Source organism: Ceratotherium simum, chromosome 15 (genome assembly GCF_057802395.1).
Source record: "Ceratotherium simum simum isolate JZ-2026a chromosome 15, ASM5780239v1, whole genome shotgun sequence".
Lineage (NCBI taxonomy): Eukaryota > Metazoa > Chordata > Mammalia > Perissodactyla > Rhinocerotidae > Ceratotherium > Ceratotherium simum.
The window spans coordinates 6,293,001-6,314,699 of record NC_141914.1 but is presented as its reverse complement, the minus strand read 5'-3'; the positions used below and the strand labels follow the sequence as shown (position 1 = coordinate 6,314,699).

Below are 21,699 nucleotides of genomic sequence, written 5' to 3'. Positions count from 1 at the left end.
AAGTTTCCTAGGTCAACCAAAAAATAAAAATACATAATTGAATGTAATTTACCTTTTTTTGGAAATTTCTAGTTCTCAAGAAGAGATGCTTATTAGAACTAGGAAATCAGAGTTTACACCTCACTTTCCTCCAGTGTAAAGGCCTGAACTCCAGCACTCGTGACAGCAGCCCAATTCTTTTCTTGCCACATCCGAAGCACATGTTGATGTTTTTTTCATTTTTATACCATTCTTCCTGCTGCAACAGAGACAAGCACATGATATACAGGTTAAAGATACTGAAAATGAAGGAAAAAAAAAACCATATTTGAAATCAAGTGTACAATTTTATAGAAAGAGATGTATGTAGGTTTCAGTACAATGCAGTAGAGGAGTGGGGATAGGAATGTTTCCTTTCCTACTAATAAAAAACAGTAACTGGCTATTTATATACACGAACTTAACCATGGCAAATTATTCCTAGATCTGAGCTGAAGGTCAAAATTTTATATATAGCAAACTATATAAATATAACCAAAAAAATATAAACCAAAGATTAAAGCCCCATATGTCTTTTTTTTCTTAAAGACTAGAATAATCATGTAGTTCGACCATCCACCCTACCACTATAGAAAACAAGAGGTATCTAGACAGATCTAGAACTGATGATTACTCCATGAGGAAACTAAACCTCAGCAATCTTGTTTTCAAATGTTTCTGAAGCGTCACTCCACCACTTACTCACGCTTCATATTTATGTTCAAACGACAAGCAAAAAGTAAAATGCGTGGTCTGTTGAGTCTGTTTTGGCAAATTTTTATTAAGACTACTTACCAGCCATCTAACTTCTTTATGGCAACAACCCTAGACTGCCATTAGGTACCTGACTTCCTATTCCCATCTCACAACAGAATTACAAAGTGATTGCTTACATCACTTGGAATTATAATTGTTAGTAACACAAATGAAATACTTGAGTTCAGTACTAAAAAGAAAATTGGGCAGCAACCCCACCCGCTGGGGAGCTAATGTTCTTAGACAACCATTTCACACAGGCAATGTATTAGAGGACAACCACACATCCAGTTTATGGAACAGTCACCATCCTAAATACTCTGGCCTGCTATCCACATAAATGTAATTGTACTTGTCGGAACAAGCGTCTGGAATTTTAATCCAGAATACACGGACCCCCTACATAAAAGACCACAGCACAGATTTACACAGAATATACCCAAACTTAAACATTTATATCTCAAACTTTCCAAAGAGCAGCTGTATTTCACAGTATGCTAAGACCTTGAAAGTTAACAGGGCAGGGTCTAGAGAAAGAACTGGAAACTCATCCAAGACCATGACAATGATGGGTCAACCAAATAAGTAAGGTCAATCCTTGGACAAAGATGAAGCAGGACGGAAGCCTGCAGGGCTTGTTTCCTCAGAGCCCATTTCTCTTTCACATACACCCGCCTCTCATGCCCCAAGTGCTGACTCACCTAGGCCTTCCCCGCCGGTCTTCCCAAACAGCACCCCATGCTTTCAAGGGGGGAGGAGGGTGCAGAGAAGTAAACTAATCAGTTAAACAAGTCACAGAATAGTAAATGCTGTAAGAAAAAAACAGGGCATTTTGAAAGGCAGTAGTGTCTAACCTTGCATGCACATTAATGTCATGGGAGCTTCTAAAAATGCCAACGCCGGGACTGCACTCAACCAACCGAGTCACAATCTGTGAGTAGCGCCCAAGAGACAGCTTTTCTACAAGGTCTCCAGACGATTACAATATACACCCAGGAAGGAGGCCACAAGTATAGGGTGGCCAGGGGTCTTATCTGTATTAATTGGTCAGGGATGGCCTTTCCGATGATGTTTGAATTGTAACTTACAATGTCCCCTCAGGACAATCCGGTTCCAGGGCAGTGGGGACAGCCAAGCCCACTTCAGTGGTCCCTTCGTCCCTTTCTCAGTAACAACAGCACTGTATCAGGCCCAGAGAGACTGTGGGGATAACAGACCCAGGGAGAAGACACTGAACACCGTCAAAGGAACGCAGAAGCCCAACACCACGGAGGAACAGTGCGCCGCCGCCGCCTCCACCGCGCGGATCAATTAACTACCAGGGTCTGGGAGCTCCGCCAGCTTCAAGCACACCCTGACGTTCCAAATGCTAATTAACCACGGTGACGAGGGGGAGGCCCACCAGAGCAGTGCGATTCTTTATCTTTAGGAAACGTGGCAACAATCCCCCGTTAGAGTAAATAATGTAAAGCAAGGAAATTTTGACAATTACACACATTTTGTATAAATCCTGCCTGAGAATCCCTCTTACCACCACCCTAGTGGTCTTTGATCAAGCCGAGATGGGCGACAGGCCAGGGACTCCACATCACACCCTGAAAAGTCACCCTCGTTTCTCCCCACACGGCCCGAATCCGGGGTCCCGAGACCGGGCATCGCGTGAGAGCACCGATGAGCACGGGGAAGCAGCGGGTCCCCCGGCAGCGACGAGACGGGAGGGGCCGAGCGGGGGCTCAGCAAGTGCGCCGCGCCGGGTTAGGGAGGGTGTCAGGGGGAGAGGTCCTCAGCGGCCCCGGGGTCCGGGCCCCTCCGCGCTGCGGCGGCCCTGCCCGCGCTGCAGCAAGTGCAGAAACCGAGAATGGAGGCGCGCGCGCCCGGCCCCGCCCCTCCCTGCCGGGTCCGAGGCAGCGGCAGCCGCGGAGCCCAACCCTGCCCGTCGTGGGCCCGAGCCTCCCCTCCCAGGCTCAGCGCCCCCGGCCGGGACCCCGGCTGCAGCTTCTCCGCACCGGGCCGGGGGCCCGGGAGCTGACGCGCGCAGGGGAAGGGGCTTCGCAGCCCAGAGGCGCGCGCGAGGAGCCGGACAGGGGCGCGCCCGGACGACAGGGGCCCGCACTCACCTCCAGGTCGGGCCGCGGCCGTGCGCTGCCCCGCGGCCGGACACCGGGACAGCCGGCTCGGTCGCCGCGGCTCCAGGCAGCCCGGCCCCCGCTTCCTGGCCCCGATACGTCTCCTCACCCCCGACCCCCGGCTACGATTGGTCGAGCTCCGGGAGGGGCGGGCCGACGACGCTGACTGACAGCCGCGGGCGCCGGCCGCGAGCCCTGAGGCGAGGACGCCGAGTTGGCGCCTCTCGCTCGGCTGCCCCCCGGCCAGCGCGCAAGGGGGTCCCGCCGCTGTCCCCCTGTGGCCTGAGCTCTGGCCCCTCTCGGGAGCCAGCTCCTCGTCGCCTTCGCACATCAGGGTTTCCCCAGGGAGCGTCCGTTTCGAGGTATTTTTCTTGTCAGCAAAAGTGACCAAACCGAGGCGCCCCTCCTTGGGCGGTCTGTCCTCTCGGTGCCGGAGTATTGTTCCTTCGACCGGAGAAGCACGGTGTGCCAAGCACGAGCTCGGACGGCAGGCCCTGGAACCTTTTCCTTTCTTGAAATTGGCCGGTTTATTCTATTCGCCCTGGAAACAGCCCGTTCCTTTTACTCTCCCTGTAGATGACGTGGGCATTCTGGCAAAAAACGCCTGAATCCTTTTCCCCCCAATTTTAGGTCATTCTGTTTGGGACATTCTCCCAAGCGGTAAAAGCCCGTCGCAGCTCCGTGAACTTCAGGAACTGAGAGGAGTCCTTAGAAGACGGACGGACGCCTGCCCAGGGAGGCGGAAGGGGTCGGGCGCTCTGTGCTCCCCGGCGCCCGAGCTGCCGGGGTTACCAACCTTATCCCAGCCAGACCAGGCTCTCGGAGTAGACCTCCCCCAGACTGTTACCTCAAGGCCGAAGGAGAATACTTAATATAAATTACAGGTCACGTTAATTATTTGTACATTTACTGACCACAATGGACTCTCGGTGCTCATTCAGATGTGTTCATGGCAGGACTACATGCATGGGTGACCAGACCTATGAATGGAATAACAGGAGGTCCTACACAGGGCAGTCTCTTCTAGAGCCACCATTTCGTTCTCCTTCCTTGAGGAAATTCAGCCTGCCAGGGCCTGCTGTAGTCATAAAAGGTAGCTTCCATTGCCTCTGTGCCTAATGATGAACAGCCCCATAAGATAGACTTCTGTTCCAAGTCCTATCTCCCAGTAGTGGACTCCCCTCCACCCACCTGTCCAAATTTGGCTGTCTGGCAAGTGGCAAGTACTTAAACAGGACATGTGGACTTCTAGGTCATGGTTTTGTTACCACACAAAATTGGGATTCACTTGCCGCATGCACATAAAAAAGACAATTACTACAGCATCAGCTTTTGGGAAAAGGAATCAGCTTTTTTGCTAGATCCATCTGCAAGGAGACAGGGGCATACGCTCTCAGATCTGTCTCCCAGATCCAGGGCTTGGGGCACAATTTGTGGGCTGGAGGGCAGAGCGGTCTGAAATGTGGAGATAGATGATTGGAGGTAAGGAGAAGTGAGATAACTGATGATCTGCACAAGCATAGTCAAGCTTCATGCCTCTTCATAGGACATATGTTCACAAAATGGCAGTGTTACCACGATCTGAGGGTGGAATTTTTAGCTCCTTGATGTCAAAAGGGTCACTTATCGAGCATTTGTGCAGGCCCATTGATGGGTTGGTGGTCTCAACTGGCCTGAACTGGATGAGGGGGGTCTCAGTTCCTGAAAAACCACTCTTAATTACTCTGTTGATAAGATGGGGTCAGTTGAACTGGTCCTGGAGGGCCCGCGGTTACAGTTTGGACCACATTAGTGATCTTGATTAACCCCCATTCACACAGGCACTCATAACTCTGAGGCATTTGAGTGATCTTACATATATTTTACAGTCATTATAGCCACAAGCAAGAGTTGGTGGGACCAGAGAGGCTGGTCCCACTAGATTCTGTTGACCTTAAACAAATGGACAGCCAGTTATTTCTCCAGCAAAAATGGGTTTATTTGGGATTAGCAAAGAATTGCAATTCCGAGTCTGCGACTGTGGCAAGCCACCTACAAGTCCCAAGCAGCAAGGGGAGTTCTCCCTTTTTGTACTTTTACAGAGGGGAAGAGGAAGTTGGGAGGCCTATTGTAAACAAAGAGTCCATTGGAGGAGACTGGGAATTCCAAGTGTGTGGCTTTTCATTGGCTGAGTTTCTGTTTATTAATTTTTACATTTCCCCTTTTGGTCAAGATCTTTCTATGAAAGCATTGCTAATCAAGAGTCATGTTTTTCCTGTTTCATTGGCCTTTTGTCCCTAGGTGCCAGGAAGACCCTTTCCTGGGTGTCATGTCCCACACTGGAGAAAGTACACAGGTTGGAAACCGATTGAGGTCACATTCAAGTAACAAGGAGGGGCAGGAGGGAGAACTCACAGGCATTTTTCTTTTCTAAAGTCCTTATGTTATCAAGATCATGAGCACTGGAGATCATCTGAAGCATTATGTCATCAGCAAAGGTCTGGCAGACAAACTTCCAATAAGCCTGGTCTGGACATCTTGGGAAAGCTGTCTCCTCAGATGTCATCTGCTTCAATTCTGGGAAATCTTTAAGTCACCAGATGACGTGCAGGTCTAGTCAGCGTTTGGTGCTTTCCTTAGAGGTGTCGTGTGAATCCAAGAGTCTATTCCCTGGAGTTTTGTGGCATATAGCAAGCCATGTGCAAACCCCCAGCAGCAAGGGGAGGAGAAACTCTTACAGAGGGAAAGAGGAAGTTGGGAGGCCTATTGTAAACACAGTCCATTGGAGGAGATTGGGAGTTTGAAGTGTAGTGGCTTTTCATTGGCTGAGTTGTGACAGTCTCTCATTGGCTGAGCTGTTGCTGGGCAAGAAGAGGAAGTCTTTCTTCTTCCTGTTGGGCTCTGAAATTGCCATAGGGCATGAGAGATCCCAACTCCATTTTACATGAGGTTTATTAATTTTTACAATTCTTAAAAGATCTCTGACTGCGAAGTTATGACAGTGACTGCAAAGTGACTGCGAAGCATTCTCCCAATGCAGAATACTACCCTACAAAGAATATGTGCTTTGGATCCTAGCCTGACTGGGTCTGATCCACAGTGTTGCCTCTTACTAGCAGTGCCATCCTAGGCAAATTACTTAACTTCTGTGAGCTCGTTTCCTCCACTGTAAATTAGGGGCAACACTACCTGCACTTAGGAATAAATGAGATGACAAATGAAAAGTACCTAGCACAGCGTCCCAAATCTCTTCCTCTTGAATTCCCTATCTCAGGTTATGACACTGCATAAGGAATTTCTGAATGTTGCATTTATGATAACTTTGAGAGCTGGGGGAAAAAATGAGAACATGAGGTTTGAATGTTATGATATGAAATCAAAGGAGCTAATCATTTCTGACCTGTCTGCAAATATGGCTTAGATGCTGATGTTACTAAATTTTATTTCTCTAAGCAAAACAAAGCATGGATCTTAACGTTAGAGAAGCAAAAGCAAATTAAGCCTGTTTCTGATGTAGCTAACTTGGGGGATATTCACCAGCAAATCTGGCTCTGTCTCTGATGGCAGAAGCTTAGGGCACAAGCACTCCTGGGCCCATGTCAGTTCCTATTCAGTTCCTTTGTTTCCTCCCTTTGAACAAGTGACTGAATTTGGGCCCCAGAAACCATGAAACCATTGTTCAAAATAAGTGACTGTTGTCCCATTAGGTACCAACCACCTTATTCCAAAAACACCATAGACTGTGAGAGAATGCTGCCAAAGGTAGGAGACTAGAAAGAAGAGGTATTTGGTGCCTGTGTTAGTTGGCTCAGGCTGCATAATAAAATACCATAGACTGGCTGGTGTAAATAACAGAAATTTATTTTCTCATAGTTCTGGAGGCTCGAAGTCCCAGATCAAGGTGCCAGCTGATTCAGTTCCTGGTGAGAGCTCTCTTCCTGGCTTGTAGATAAACACCTTCTCACTGTCTTCTCACATGGTGGGGAGAGAATGAGAACTCTCTGTTGTCTTTTCCTCCTCTTATAAGGACACTGATCTCTTCGGATTAGGGCCTCACCCCATGACCTCAGTTAACCTTAATTGCCTCTTGTTGGGAAAGAGTCTCATGCGTGCAGTCTTTCATGCATGCAGCCTTGGCCTGGAACACTTCCTTACCAAGAGATACATGAGTTCTCACAGCACTTGTTGGGCTTGTCACCTTGTGTGGGAATATCTTTTCCTGTTTCAGACTCAATGTGTATTCCTTTGTTCTGCTTAAGAGACCCCACAGGGCTCCCTTCCTCCTTCCATGTGAGGACACAGCAAGAATGGCCATCTATGAATCAGGAAGCTATCCCTCACCAGACAGTGAATCTGCTGATGCCTTGATCTCGAACTTCCCAGCCTCCAGAACTGAGAAATAAATTTCTGTTGTTTATAAGCCACCCAACCTATGGTATTCTGTTACAGCAGCCCAAACGGACTAAGACACTTAGACTATCCACTCAAAACAGTTTTCTAAAGTTACTTAGATCATCTCCCTTTTTCCTACCCCCTTCATTGAGTTTATGTCATACATCTGTAATACAGTTAGATTCACTTGTCATAGTCCACATTTCATCCTAAGAGCCCCTGACATCCTAGTTGAGATTTTTGGGGGTAAAATTTACATATAGTAAAATTTCAGTCTCGTGTACTGTTCTATGGGTTTTGATAAATACATAGACTCATGTATCTACAACCATAGTACCATACAGAATAATTTCATCACCCTAAAAATTCCCATGTGCAGCCCCTTCCTCAACTCCCAGCACCCCCTAATCTGTTTTCTCTCCCTATGGAAAACATTAACAAAACTAAGAGTTGGCTCTTTGAAAAGATAAGCAAAATTGACAAACCTTTAACTAGACTAACCAAGAAAAAAAAAGAGGGAGGACCCAAATAAATAAAATTATAAATTGAAAGAAGAGCTATTCAACTGATACCACACAAATACAAAGGATCATAGAGACTACTATGAACAATTATATGACAACAAATTAAACAACCTAGAAGAAATGGAGAAATTCCTAGAAACATACAATCTACCAAGAGTGAATCAGGAAGAAATCTGAACAGACCAATGAGTAAGGAGATTGAATCAGTAATCTAAAACTTCCCAACAAAGAAATGCTCAGGACCAGATGGTTTCACTGGGAATTCTACCAAAGGATTAAAGAAAAATTAATGCCAATTCTTCTCAAACTCTTCCAAAAAACTGAAGAGGAAGGGACACTCTCAAACTCATTTTATGAGGCCAGCATTACACTGCTACCAAAGTCAGATGAGGACACCACAAGAAAAAAAACTACAGGCCAATATCCCTGATGAATATAGATGCAAATTTCCTCAACAAAATACTAGCAAACCAAATTCAAAAGTACATTAAAAGGGTCATACACCATGTAAGGATGATTCAACATACACAAATTAATGTGATACACCACATTAACAGAACGAAATATAAAAATCATATGATCATCTCAATACATGCAGAAAAAGCATTTGACAAAATTCAACATCCATTCATGATAAAAATTCTCAATAGATTGGGTATAGAAGGAACCTACAACATAATAAAGGCCATATATAACATGCCCACAGCCAACATCATACTCAAAGGTGAAAAGCTGAAAGCTTTTCCTCTAAGATCAGGAACAAGGGTGCCCACTCTCACCACTCCTATTCAACATAATACTCGAAGTCATAGCCAGTGCAAGCATCCAAAACGGAAAGAAGTAAAAATGGTCTGTGTTTGCAAATGATATGATCTTACACATAGAAAATCCTCAGGACTCCACCAGAAACTGTTAGAACTAATCGATGAATTCAATAAATTTGCAGGATACAAAATCAGCATACAAAAATCAGTTGCATTTCTATACACTAACAGTAAACTATCTAAAAAACAAATAAAGAAAACAATCCCACTCACAATAGCATCAAAAACAATAAAATACTTAGGAATAAATTTAACCAAAGAGGCAAAAGATCCATACACTGAAAACTATAAGACACTGATGAAAGAAATTAAGGAAGACACAAATACGTGGAAAGCTGTCCCATGTTCATGGATTGAAAAAATTAATATTGTGAAAATGTCAATACCACCCAGAACCATCTATAGATTCAATGCAATCCCTATCAAGATTCCAATGAAATTTTTTTACAGAAAAAGAAAAAACAATCCTAAAGTTTGCATGGAACCACAACAGAGCCCGAATAGCCAAAGATGAGAAAGAAGAACAAAGAGGGAGGCATCACACTTCCTGATTTCAAACTTCACTACAAAGCTATACTAATCAAAACAGTACGGTACTGGCATAAAAACAGACACACAGACCAATGGAACAGAATGAAGAGCCCAGAAATAAACCCTCGCATATACGGTCAACTAATATTTGCCAAGAGAGCCAAGAATACTCAATAGGGAAAGGACAGTCTCTTCAATAAGTGCTGTTGGGAAAAGTGGATATTCACATGCCAAAGAATGAGACTTGACCCCTAAATTACACTACTCACAAAAATTAACTTGAAATGGATTAGAGACTTAAACATGAGACCTGATATCATAAAACTCCTTGAAAGTTGCTAAAAGAATAGATCTTAAAAATTCTCAACACACCAAATACACACACACACATAACTATGTGAGGTGATGGTTATGTTAACTAACCTTATTGTGGTAAACATTTTACAATATATACATATATCAGATCATCACGTTGTACACCTTAAACTTACAGTGTTATATGTCAACTATTTCTCAATAAAGCTGGAAAAAATTTAACAAAATTGAAAAAAAAAGCAAAAATACAAATCATAGTAAATACATACAATGGAATACTACTCAGCAATAAAAAGAAATGAACTATCAGATGAATCTCTAAATAGTTATCCTGAGTAAAAGAAACCAGATAAAATAGAAGGAGAAGTTATGAAGGAGATGAGAAATCTTTGGGGGATGATAAATATGTTCATTATCTTGTCTGTGTCAAAATTTACCAAATTGTCCACTTTAAATATGTGCAATTCACTGAATGTCAATTATATCCCAAAAAAGATATTTTTTTAAAGTTTAAGGTTTACATATCATTTTTTATGACTCCCAACTCTAACCAATTTTTTGATAAACCAACTGTTAGTCTGCTTGGGCTGCCATAACAAAAACCACTGATTGTGAGGCTTAAACAACAGAAATTTATTTTGTCATACTTCTGGAGGCTGGAAGTTGAAGATCAAGGTGCCAGCAGGATTGGTTTCTGGTGCGACCTCTCTTCCTGGCTTGCAGATGGCTGCCTTCTTGCTGTGTGCTCAAATGGTCTTTCTTTTGGGTGTGCGTGGGGAAGAATCTCTTATGTCTCTTCCTCTTCTTATACGGGCACTAGTCCTATTGGATTAGGGCCCCACCCTTATGACCTCATTTAACCTTAATTACCTCCTTAAAGTCCTTATCTCCAAACACAGTCACACTGGGGGTTAGGGCTTCAACATATGAATTTGGGGGGACATAATTCAGTCCAGAACACCAACCAACTACAGGACCTAATTGTGTCAAATAAGAGGGCTTCTACTCACTCACTTCCTAACTTTCAGCACCCACTGTTTCAACACCATCTGACAGTGTCATCTGTGCCCTTTGAGGGATAATAATATCTGCTCTTCTCTACCCACAGAATTCCAGTGGGTATCCTGTAAGTAATGAAATCTACACCAAATAAAATGAAATTAGCAGTCCTTTCATTTCATATCCATTTTCATAAGGCTAGAACTGTTTTATTGTAAATTCACTTTTATAACAACAATACTATCTGCAATTTGTTCTGAATTTTAATTATCCATTAATTAGAAGCACAATGAATAACAACCATTACTACTATAATAAACAGATGAATCACTCAAAAAAATGTACAAACTTTTTATTTAGAATTAGACTTAAATACAAATTAAATAAGTACAATATAAAATATTAAGCCTTCATAAAACAGACCATAACCACTTTAACTAATCCACTACTTCTACAACAAAATTAAAGAGAAATCTAAAAATGTTCCAAAATCAAACTGGTTTTAAACTCTTATTGTCAAGCTTAAAATTATTATAAAATCCTCAAAGAAATTTAATTACAAAATGAACAAAGCCACTACAGTATGATTCCTGCTAGCCACTAAATCAATTAAGGAATTAAAATTTAGTATTTCTATTCATTCACAAATAAAAAGCACCTCATTTAAAAAGACAATTATCTGTTTCTCTCCAACACTGTGAAGACTACTTGGTTTATTTGACTTTTAATTTTAATATGGCACAAGAGGTTTGATGAGTGAAAACAATATCACTAAAAATGTTTAGAATGTTCCTTACAGACCCTCTCTGCTTTACTTCATAAATGAGGGGGTCATATATTTAAAAGTTAAAAACATTACAATATAATAAATATCCCTTAATAAGGTACATGACAAAATAAAAATATACATTAAACAATGAAGTCTTTTACTTTTCATTTATGAATAGGAAAATGATCTGACTCATTTTATATTTTCCCCTTTTACTATGTCTTAATTTACCAGAAAAAAAAGATTTTATATTTTATATTATTGTCATAAATCCAATTCTAAGAATATGCACCAAGAAAAGTCCCAAGGGAGATAATATAATATCTTAAGCATACAATTTTTCTGAAAATACTTATAAAAAGTGGAACTAGATTTGTCTTAAGTAGATAACAGGAAAACACACTATTAAGGTGTTTGCATATTTAAAATAATCCAAAACAAAATAAAAATCTACACTCGAGAATGGCACCCACATTATTCAAGAATAAAGTTATTTGCAGATATGCAAACAATTGTGTGGCTAAAATATTTTCCTAAAACATGCATGTTATGAGGCCTTTTATAATTAAACTTACAAAACGAAACTATATGATGTATGTATCAACTGTCATGATTGGAGCTTTCTGCACACCAGGAGAGTTAAAACTTTAACTTCTGTTGTTCTGCAACACCAAAGACAAAACATAATCAAACTCAGCATTTCACTAGAAAATTTTATATATCTTTGCAACCTGTTATACTTCATGTCACCAAATAAATGGACTCCAGATGTAGCTATTCTTTTAAAATTTTAATTTCTACTATTGCTCTTTAAAAACCATTTTAATCAAACAACATTTCTGGGAAAAAATTCACTCAGGGTTCTGAACAATTTAGTTGTTTTCCACAAGAAACTTTGCCTTGAGTGGTAGAGTTCTAGCTCTCTGAGAATTTTTTTTTCTGTTTCAAAAAGAATGAAAAATATGCAGAGACTTTCTTACTGACTCACTAAACGTAAAGATTAATAGCATATATTAAGATTTTGAAATATGATAACTTTTACGTTGTCAGAGTTTATTTACTACTAACTAGCTAAAACATCAGACAAGTCATCTACCTTCTCTGTGCCTTAGTTTCACCTTTAAAACAAAGAGATCAGAGGGGCTGGCCTAGTGGCATAGTGGTTGAGTTCGTGCACTCCGCTTCGGCAGCCTGGGGTTCGTGGGTTTGGATCCCAGGCGTGGACCTACACACCACTCATCAGGCCATGCTGTGGCAGCATCCCACATACGAAAAATAGAGGAAGATTGGCATTGGTGTTAGCTCAGGGCCAATCTTCCTCACACACACACACAAAAAAAACAACCCAAAGAGATTAGAATAGATAATCTCTAAAGTCCCTTCCAATTCTCAGATGGCATCATTCTGTGCTTCTGTAAGAATATCTAATTGATATATTGAATTTTCCATAAATCAAGAGAAGTGTTGGGAACTAAAATAGCATAAGTGAACTAAACCTCTCCGGTTAGAAGAAGCACAAAGATCACGTTAAAGCTCAACTCCCAAACCTTACTGGACCCATTACCTCCTTAGCCAGACCAATGAAGAGCCCATGGAGTTAAAACCAATTTAAATTTTAAATTACATTGTAAATCTATTAAAATGTATTAAGTGTATGCCACAGTTTTCTTGCATTCTAATTTACATTATTTTCATTTTATCTACAGTCAAGATAATGTGTACAGTTAAAATAGGGGCTATTCAATATTCTTGCACTTCAAACATTAGCACAGTTAAACAGAAGGAAGAGCAGACTATTAATCATTATCATATTCTGCCAATCTAAAAATAAATGTATGCTGAATACTTATTTATGGGCTAGAAAAATAAGGCAAAGGTAAAAAAGGGAAATCTTGGTGACAAATGCTGATGCTGAAATGAATTTAGCTGTGTTTTGCCATTTCTTAAAAAAAGAGAAGAGGGAGAAGATGTCAGCAGAAACCTGCTTGGGTAATACTAAACCATGACCTTCCAGCTTCTATGAGCTTCTGTGAGAAATTCATGTACCAGGAGCAGCACTGTGGTACTAGCGCAGTGCAAGGCGGCTTTTCTTTGTCTAACTATGGGCAGCAAATGAGGCACTTAACTGTAAAATAGAAAAATAGGGTATATTTAAGAAGAAATTCAAAATCATTCATAAAAGATAATTGGCATTATTTAAAAAGTAAAAAATTCTATTTTTATTTAACATGCATTCAACATTACACAGGCTTCACTAGGGAAAATCCTTTTGAACATAAGACTGCTGTTTCATTTATGAGACGGAAACTATTTCCTTTTCAAGAGATTCTGGATTTCTAGGAGTGAAATCCAAGTCCTCCAACCTGAGTGCTAAACATTTAAAAACCAAGAAAAACACACCTTACCCACACTGAAAAAACATTTCTACTAACAACAAAGTGTAACATGTGATCCCTGACTGTATTCTTGAAGGATCAGAAGTCTTTATTTTAGATAATAACTTCAAAGAAGGGGACCTAATGACTATAACAGAATAATGAATAGATATCTAGCACCCAAATTTAGAGAACACTTAAGTATTGCCATAGTTTTAAATAGTTGTATGTCCATAGATTGGGGGAAATCAGATATGCATTGTTCAACGATATTATAACATTCTCAAAGATTAAAATATCAAGCTTCCAAAAATTATCCTTGATTTGCGAATGTATCTATCTGTAACATTCAAACACAGTATTATCATTTCTTCCTGAAGTTACAGATATATATTCTTTTTAACGAGTAAAGAAATACGTAAGGTTTTTTTTCCCTTAACCACCATTAAACCGTCTTCCAAATGTGGCACTTTTTCAGCGATTTAGATAGAAAATAGTCCTTTAAAAGAAAAGTCATTTATATTCTACCACTAGTAATATTTTAAATGTTCTTCACTATGAGGCTGAGGTCAAAAAGGGAAGAAAATGACCATGGACCTTCTACTGAAATACGTAAGAAAATATAAAGCAGGAACAGAGAAGATGAATATACATTAATTTCTGGCAATATATTGGCACATAAATGCTTATCTGTGGGGTAAAAAAAGCACTAAATGAAAAGATAATAAATGTTTGCAGTGACATTATTCCAAGTGAATGGAGCCTAGATCCTGCTTTCTTCATATCTAAGAGAAATAGTCTTGTGTTGCCTCTTTAGATAAGCTTGACTTTTAATTCTGGATGGAATACTTTGCTTCATATGTTAGAACTGATGCATGACATTAACTAAAGTTTTCCATGAAACAGTTTAATCATTCCCACTGAAAAATCCTATAATCATACCTTTTCTCCCTATTTGCTTCTAAGAAGGCTTTCCTTAACTCAAAAGTCTTTAAAAACACGTTCTTACTACAAGGAGGATGGAAAATTTCAATAGTTCACGGTCCTCATATTTGTCATTTATATTCACTTTAACAAACTGCATTCCTTACTACATAATTAATTTCCTCATATACAGAAGAATCAAAATTCTCTTATTTATATCTTTAAGGTAAATTTTTCTATCTTCTTTAAGATACTCTAGTTAATTTCTGAAAGGAAATGAGTATGTAAAAAAACAGGAACACTGCTGATGCAATTCAGTTGTTAAGAAATAAAGTGCATATAGCTTTCAATATAAATATTGTTTGATACACTACAGCTAAGTAAAAAGCTAACAAAATCAAAAGGAAGATTCAGCTCAGTATCTAGAATGTGGAAAATATGAGACAAGAATACAAATTCTATATAAACAGTAACAAAATTGGGCAGAATATTTCCCTTCAAAAAAAAAAGGCAACTGAAAATATTCCTAAGAAAAGTTAAGTGGATTTCTGCTTCCCAAGCAACCAGACATGCTACACAGTAATACCAACATGCAATATTTGAAATGTAGAATCACATTCTGACTGCTGCCCTTGAACTTCCGCATTTAATTTACAATTCTCTGGTGTCTGGCTGATGTCATCTCGCAAAGTTGGAGATAAGCCATGAGTATCATCTACAGAAGCACTATCAGACAAGGCGTCTAACTTTTCAGGGGAACAAGCTATGTAAAGCTTACTATCTCCTGTCCCTTCATCAAAATTTGTCCTTTCTTCAGCATCTTCTAGCTGCTGAACTGAAGTTAAATACTGTTCAAGCAGACTCTTATCCTGCTCATCGTTTGAGCTTTCCTTACTCCATTCACAATGTTCTTCGCTAACATCCCCTACATTTGACTCTTTGCCATATTTGACTGTGTCAATGGAATTCCCCATTATGGAACTTTCACTGCCTTCTGTGGAACTTTTTTCAAAATCCAAAGAATCCTGCAAACAGTGACTTTGTTCTGTTAGGGAGGAATGAAAACCAGAGTCTGGAAATTCTGGTAAGGATTTCTCTTGAGGCGCTTCATCAGAAGCAATGAACCAATCAGAATTTTGATCAGAAGAGGGCTCCTGACTTTGGGTGAATAATGGAGGTTTAGATGGCACCAGAGTACTTGATAAAGGAGGAACATCAGTATGCCAGGAACTTAGACGCTGGTCCACCGTCTGTTGCCAAGCTTGTAGAGACCTTACCTATAAACCAAAGGAGATAGCTTTATTATAAAATAAAAATCATGCCTGTTTTACAATTGTCCTTTGAGCTTTTTTCCAACACTCATGAAGTTGGTAAATGGCAGAACTGGAGTTAGAAACGGCCTGACTCCTTTCACCCTTTCCATAGCTCCCCCAGCCTAAACCAGGCTGGCACAAGCGGTACACACCCTTGGTAACAAAAGGCCCTCACCAGGAGAGTGGCATGGGCCAAAGCAATTCTCTTGCTTCTACTGGAAAAACAATCAGAAGCATGACAGCCCATATCTACCTGACTAAGGGGTTAATAATGTACTCAGTAACATACGCTGAGGTCTATATAATGAGACAGATTAGAGCTTATTAACATAAGTAGATTCTCTAAAATAAAAGTCTCATTTTCCATATCTATTTGGGATAAGAGTTCTTAAATATTATCTAACAATCTAGTATATACAACTTTAAAATACCTAAAAATATCCTGAGTTCTTGATAATATGACCTTTACATTTTTTCAGGTATACCCTAAAATCTCAAAACTTGATTGTAAAATCTGCAACAAGAAATCAATATATAGAATTTTTTTATTTTCCCTCTGACTACACTCCAAGTTAATCACCAATAGCAGACTGATATGTATCCTTCCAGACCTTTTACTATGTATTTCCAAACACACACGGAGTTTTTAAAAACAAGTGGAACCCTAAGTTCTGCAACTTGGTGTTTTTCACTGAACAATGTTATTTTGGAGATCTCTCCATGTCAGTCCATACCGTTACCTTATTCTTTTTAACCACTCCATAGCATTCCACAGTATTGTTACTCTATGATTTATTTAGCCACTCCCATACTATTAGTAATTATAAAACCTTACAAATCAACAATTATTTTTTAATTTTGTAGGTAAGATCCCACCATAACAAATTCTTTTGTAAAAATATTTTCAAGGAATTATCGTCAAGAAACATTTGATGGGATACAATAATAGTAAAACCGATTGTCAGAACCATCCCTAAAGTGTGACATCACAGGATTCAAACTTTCTCTTCCAAGAAGTCATACATACTTTTTAGGACATGCATATTGTAGCCATCATACACCATCTTAGTCACCTGTTATTCTAATATTCTCAAAAGGTAAAACAAGATGGATAGCTACATAAAACTTCAAAGTGGGGGCCGGCCCAGTAGCACAAGCAGTTAAGTGTGCGCGCTCCGCTGCGGCAGCCTGGGGTTCGCCGGTTCGGATCCTGGGCACGCACGATGCACCGCTTGTCAAGCCATGCTGTGGCAGGCATCCCATATAAAGTAGAGGAAGATGGGCACGGATGTTAGCCCAGGGCCAGTCTTCCTCAGCAAAAAAGAGGAGGATTAGCATTGAATGGTAGCTCAGGGCTGGTCTTCCTCACAAAAAAAAAATAAATAACTTCAAAGTGGGTTTTTTATATCTGTTGGAAAGTTATAACAACATCCCTTAATTTAGTCACTTTCCCTCAGCTTTATACTTCTTTATCTTTCTGGTCAAAATTATGAAAATATTTTTCTTCAGATTAAATAAAATGTAACCAAATTCTCTGTCCTTTGTCAGAGTTAGTGGCAAAGCACACAAACCACATCTTTAACTGTGAGAAAGCGTGCTTAACATGCCTGACTACTCTACGATTATCTCAACCTAGAATTTTCCTTTGGTCACACCTTAGGTAAGTCAGCAGGAGGGGGTTTACCTGGTTCCAAAGGAATCTGACAGCCTCTTCTTGTACAAATTTTTTAATACGTTCTTCATCTCTTTCTTTTCTTAATCTACAATAATCCAAAATCCATTACTGACACAAGGAAGGGTACTTCTTGTTACAACTAATAAGCACATGCATTGTAAAGAGATTAATAATCTAATAACAGTTCTTTCCACTTTTAGAATATCTAAGCTGAAATCAGTATTAAACTATGACTCAATGTAGAAGACAAATGAGATGTGACTGAAATTCAAATTATATTGGTTCTATAAAGTATTGCCAGTGATGAAAAATAAAATATCAAATGGCTCTTTTTCAGCCTCAATTTCTCAGACAAACACAGCAAACGGGCAGGAGCTGCAGAAAGGAGTGGTCACTCAAAGCTTCCAAAACCGTTAAGGATTAGGATCACAGCTTGAAACACCCTCTTCTAACAGACAGGCAGGACTCATCCCACCAAAATGCATGTCTCTGTTTGCCCCAGTCCCTGACACACTCCTTGCTGTCATCAACAGACCTTCCCATCCATTACCTCCCCTCATTCCTTAGAGTTTTACTCTGGGCTCCCTGCCACCCTCTCCATACTTACCCCCATCACAAACCTAAGGTTCCCTTAGTTGTCCATCATCTCCCAGATTGTCCCCACCGTTTTGTTCTGAACTTCTGACCCACTTTCTCCAGCCCCTCCAGCCCTTCTCCTGTGCTATCTGGCACACCATATACATTCAATCTCTTCTCTGAACTTTTCCTTGACCTAATCAGACCCCCTTCTCAGGGCACTGCCACCCTCTCAAGTGGAAGCTATTGTTTTCACTCATATATCAGGGTCAGACGATTGCTTCTCACTGCTGTTTACAGATGACTCTTCATCTTCCTCCTGCAAGAATTCCAGCCATCCTAGTAAATCTCCGCTAAACTCTTTCTCAAGTAGGGACTTTCCATTATCCGCCCCCATTCACTGAAGTCTCAGCACCAGTCTTTCCCTCTGCCCCATTGCTGGCATCATTTCTAGAGACCTCAACATTCACACAGATGCTCTATCTAACAACAATCCACCATCACTCATTCTCATAGTCTCACTCTAGACCCAATCATTTGACTACACCATTTTCAAAAATGATTTCAAGCACCCACACAACCAGGACCTCCTATGCTCCCAGTTCACTCGTTCTTACGCCCCACTGCAACAATATAGATGTCCAGTCTTCATGCAGGCCTCCAAACTAATGATCCCTTCCTCCTATCTTCCCTTTAACCTTGCCTAAATTCCAAGATCCATCATTATAATCATCCCCTCCCAATTACTTTCAGCTCCCTTGCCCTTCCCTCTCTCCCCCACCATAGTCACCTGGAAAAAAACCATTCCTGGTTGCACCAAATTAACCATGCCCGAGTCAGAACAGAACAGCTGAGAGCTGCAGATGAAATTCATACAACCTGACTTATTGTCTCGCGCTTTAAGTTTTTCCTCACACTGTCCAGCAATCCTCCTCCATTCCCCTGATAAGTACATTTTTAAGATGATTACCTCACACCTCACATCTCTCTCCTTAAACCCCCCACACCCTCAACCTCTTCTCATTTTCAAATGTTGACCATGTCTTCTATATTATTGAAAAAGGAGAAGCACCCATCAAACAGGACTACCCACTCCCACCATCACACCCACCACCTTACCTGGTCCTGCTCCTTCCTCAGGCCCCTCCCTCTACTTGTGCACTGGATCCCTTCTCTTACCTTCTCAAGAACTTCATTCCTGCACTTCTTTCTTTCCTCTGCACCAGCAGTTTTTCCATCTTTACTGAATTATTTCCATTGACACATAAACATGCTCTATATCTCCCATCTTTAAAAAAGAATTTTCTTTAACTCCAGATTCTCCTCCAGCAACCACCTACCCTCTTCTCTTCCTCACAGCAACACATCCCAAAAGAGTTGGCTATACTCACTCTTCACCTCTCATTCACTATTCAACCCATTCCGAACTGCCTTCATCCCGTTACACCACTAACACTGCTCTTAGGAAGCTCACTGGGCAGGAAAGGTTAACTCAGCAGGATTGGGGGGTTCAAACCCCGCAAATTCCAAAGATAGGACTGGCCTTGACCAGCTCCTGGTAGATAACCTCCAAGCCCTTGCAATATCCTACCGGATAAAAGTACCTTTGTATACGTGGGGCCTTGGGCCAAACCAGATGGTTTATGCTAACAATGTGCTTTCTGGTGAGTACCTGTTTTGTTCACCTGGGGGCCTGGGCCACACTGCATCAGTCTGACCTCAGGTGGGGGCTGAGGTCTGAGTAGTTAAGGTCAGTCATACTGGCACTCAATGCCTACATGACTGACTCCCAATAAAAACCCTGGACGTCAGGCTCGAGTGAGCTTCCCTGGTTGGCAGTACTTCACAGGTGCTGTCACACATTGTTGCCAGGAGAATCGAGCCCTGTGTGTACAACTCCACTGGGAGAGGACACCTAGAAGCTTGTCCTTGGTCTCTCCTGGACTCTGCCCTATGCACCTTTTTCCTTTGCCAATTTTAATCTGTATCCTTTCACTGTAAAAAACCATAATCATGAACGCATAGCTTTCCTGAGTTCTGTGAGTCCTTTTAGCAAATCGTCAAACCTGAAGATAGTCTTGGGGGCCATCAACACAGTCACCAATAACCTCCAGCTGCTAAATGTAATGTATAGTTCTCTGTCCTTCCTACGGCACCTCTCTTCTCTCCTCAAAAACTCCCCTTTGGAGCTGGGACACACACCCTCCTAGTTTTCTCTCCACTCGGCCATCCCTTCTCAGTCTCTTTTACTGCCTCTTCCTCTTCCACCTGATAATATTATAAAATTGCTGGTTGCAATACTAATACTCAAAATAAATTTACAAAATCCTAACTTTCCCAGGTTGACAGTAAAACATGTGAGCCATGGAATTAAGGAAAATTCTGACCATTGCCCCAGAATTTTAGCCCCTTTTACATCCTTGCTATTTTATTTCTTATGTCACTTACTGGGTTCTCTGTAAACTTTCTCATCTTCTCATTTTTATACGTATTCAGTTTTTCTACATTTTCTGTACCTTTCTATGTTTAGATTTACAGATGTCTACAAGGCATGCGTTCGTTCAACATTTATTGCTATACTGCATCTATGCACCAATTGCTGTGCTGGAGATGGAGACGCATGACAATCTCTGCTGTCCAGATGCTTTCAGTATCTCGTAGGAGACAAGTCAAGCAAGAGTGGCAACGTGGTGTGACTAATGTTCTGACCACAACAGCAATGATGCAATGTTCTGAATCAACTCTAAGACTCTGACACTCCCAGACCACCAAACCAACAAACAAACCATCAAACCAAACAGGACTTCGACCCACCTCCTTATTTCATCAGTTAGGCAGACAATGTGCTCCTGCATTCTGCGCAGCCGGATTTCATAACGCACATCTTTAGCTTGAGGGTTGTAGTTCCTGGCATAAAAGCCCCGCCAACAGGCCTGAAGCTTGGTGGCTGCTTCATTCAGTTTCTGAAGGGCAACTTTATCTTGTCCCAAAGCAGCAGATCTATGGGTTAAAACCCTGCAGGGAAGTTTCTCTGAGGCTGTTTGAGACGTGGTTTCTTCACTGTCTGGCTGCACACGGAGGACATTGTGTCCAACTGACTCAGGAAAAGCTGTAAGACTGTGGGCGTCATCCTTCAAGACGGCACTGGTGACTGTTGGCTCAGGACACGGCAATAACCCATCTTTCTCATTTACCTCTGTACTGATCGCACTTCTCATCATTTGAACAGAATCCTCATTTGCAGCCCAAAAACCCTTTTCCTCTTCCTTGTCAAAGTCCTGGTTTTCCAGCCCTTTCACAGATTCATCTGTAACACCATCATCTTCTAGGCCCAAGTTAATGCCTTGTAGCCTCAGCTCAACTGTAGGTGAAACCGGTGAGAGTCCTGATGCAACTGGCATAAAAGTGGACTCTGAAGAGAGAAGACTACAGTTCAACTTGTCCTCATCTGTCTGTATGTCTTCCAGGTGCAAGTCATTTCGAGAATATCTTGTAGTGTGTACAGAGGCTGGAAAGTTATTCTTAACAGCATACACCTGATCATCATTACTGCTTATCCCAACCCAAGAATTGACTTGGATGACAGGTTCTAGAAGAATCAAC

The 21,699-nt window shown here is 41.2% G+C and overlaps 2 protein-coding genes across 12 annotated transcripts in view; both read right to left on the bottom strand.

Annotated features, from left to right (window-relative positions):
* Positions 1 to 2,969, bottom strand: part of NXPE3 (neurexophilin and PC-esterase domain family member 3) — a 40,401-nt gene extending 37,432 nt beyond the window's left edge. The window contains exons 1-4 of one of the 6 annotated variants that reach the window (XM_087439525.1): positions 2,892 to 2,906; positions 1,863 to 1,974; positions 1,476 to 1,583; positions 53 to 238 (exon numbers count right to left, since the gene is read on the bottom strand). The gene's annotated coding sequence lies outside the window, so the exon portion shown is untranslated. Of the gene's footprint in view, positions 1 to 52; positions 239 to 1,475; positions 1,584 to 1,862; positions 2,502 to 2,891 lie in introns of those variants that run through there. The other 5 variants (XM_087439526.1, XM_087439524.1, XM_087439527.1 and 2 more) reach the window with 5 other exon arrangements.
* A 7,832-nt stretch (positions 2,970 to 10,801) lies between these two features.
* CEP97 (centrosomal protein 97) overlaps positions 10,802 to 21,699 on the bottom strand; it is a 39,029-nt gene continuing 28,131 nt past the window's right edge. For 5 of the 6 annotated variants that reach the window (XM_087439521.1, XM_004439966.3, XM_087439522.1 and 2 more), the window contains 3 exons: positions 20,911 to 21,685; positions 17,530 to 17,605; positions 10,802 to 15,809 (listed from right to left, as the gene is read on the bottom strand). In XM_087439521.1, coding sequence (XP_087295647.1) covers positions 15,105 to 15,809; positions 17,530 to 17,605; positions 20,911 to 21,685 — 1,556 coding nt within the window. In that variant the 3' untranslated portion in view covers positions 10,802 to 15,104. The remainder of the gene's footprint in view (positions 15,810 to 17,529; positions 17,606 to 20,910; positions 21,686 to 21,699) is intronic. The other variant, XM_087439523.1, reaches the window with a different exon arrangement.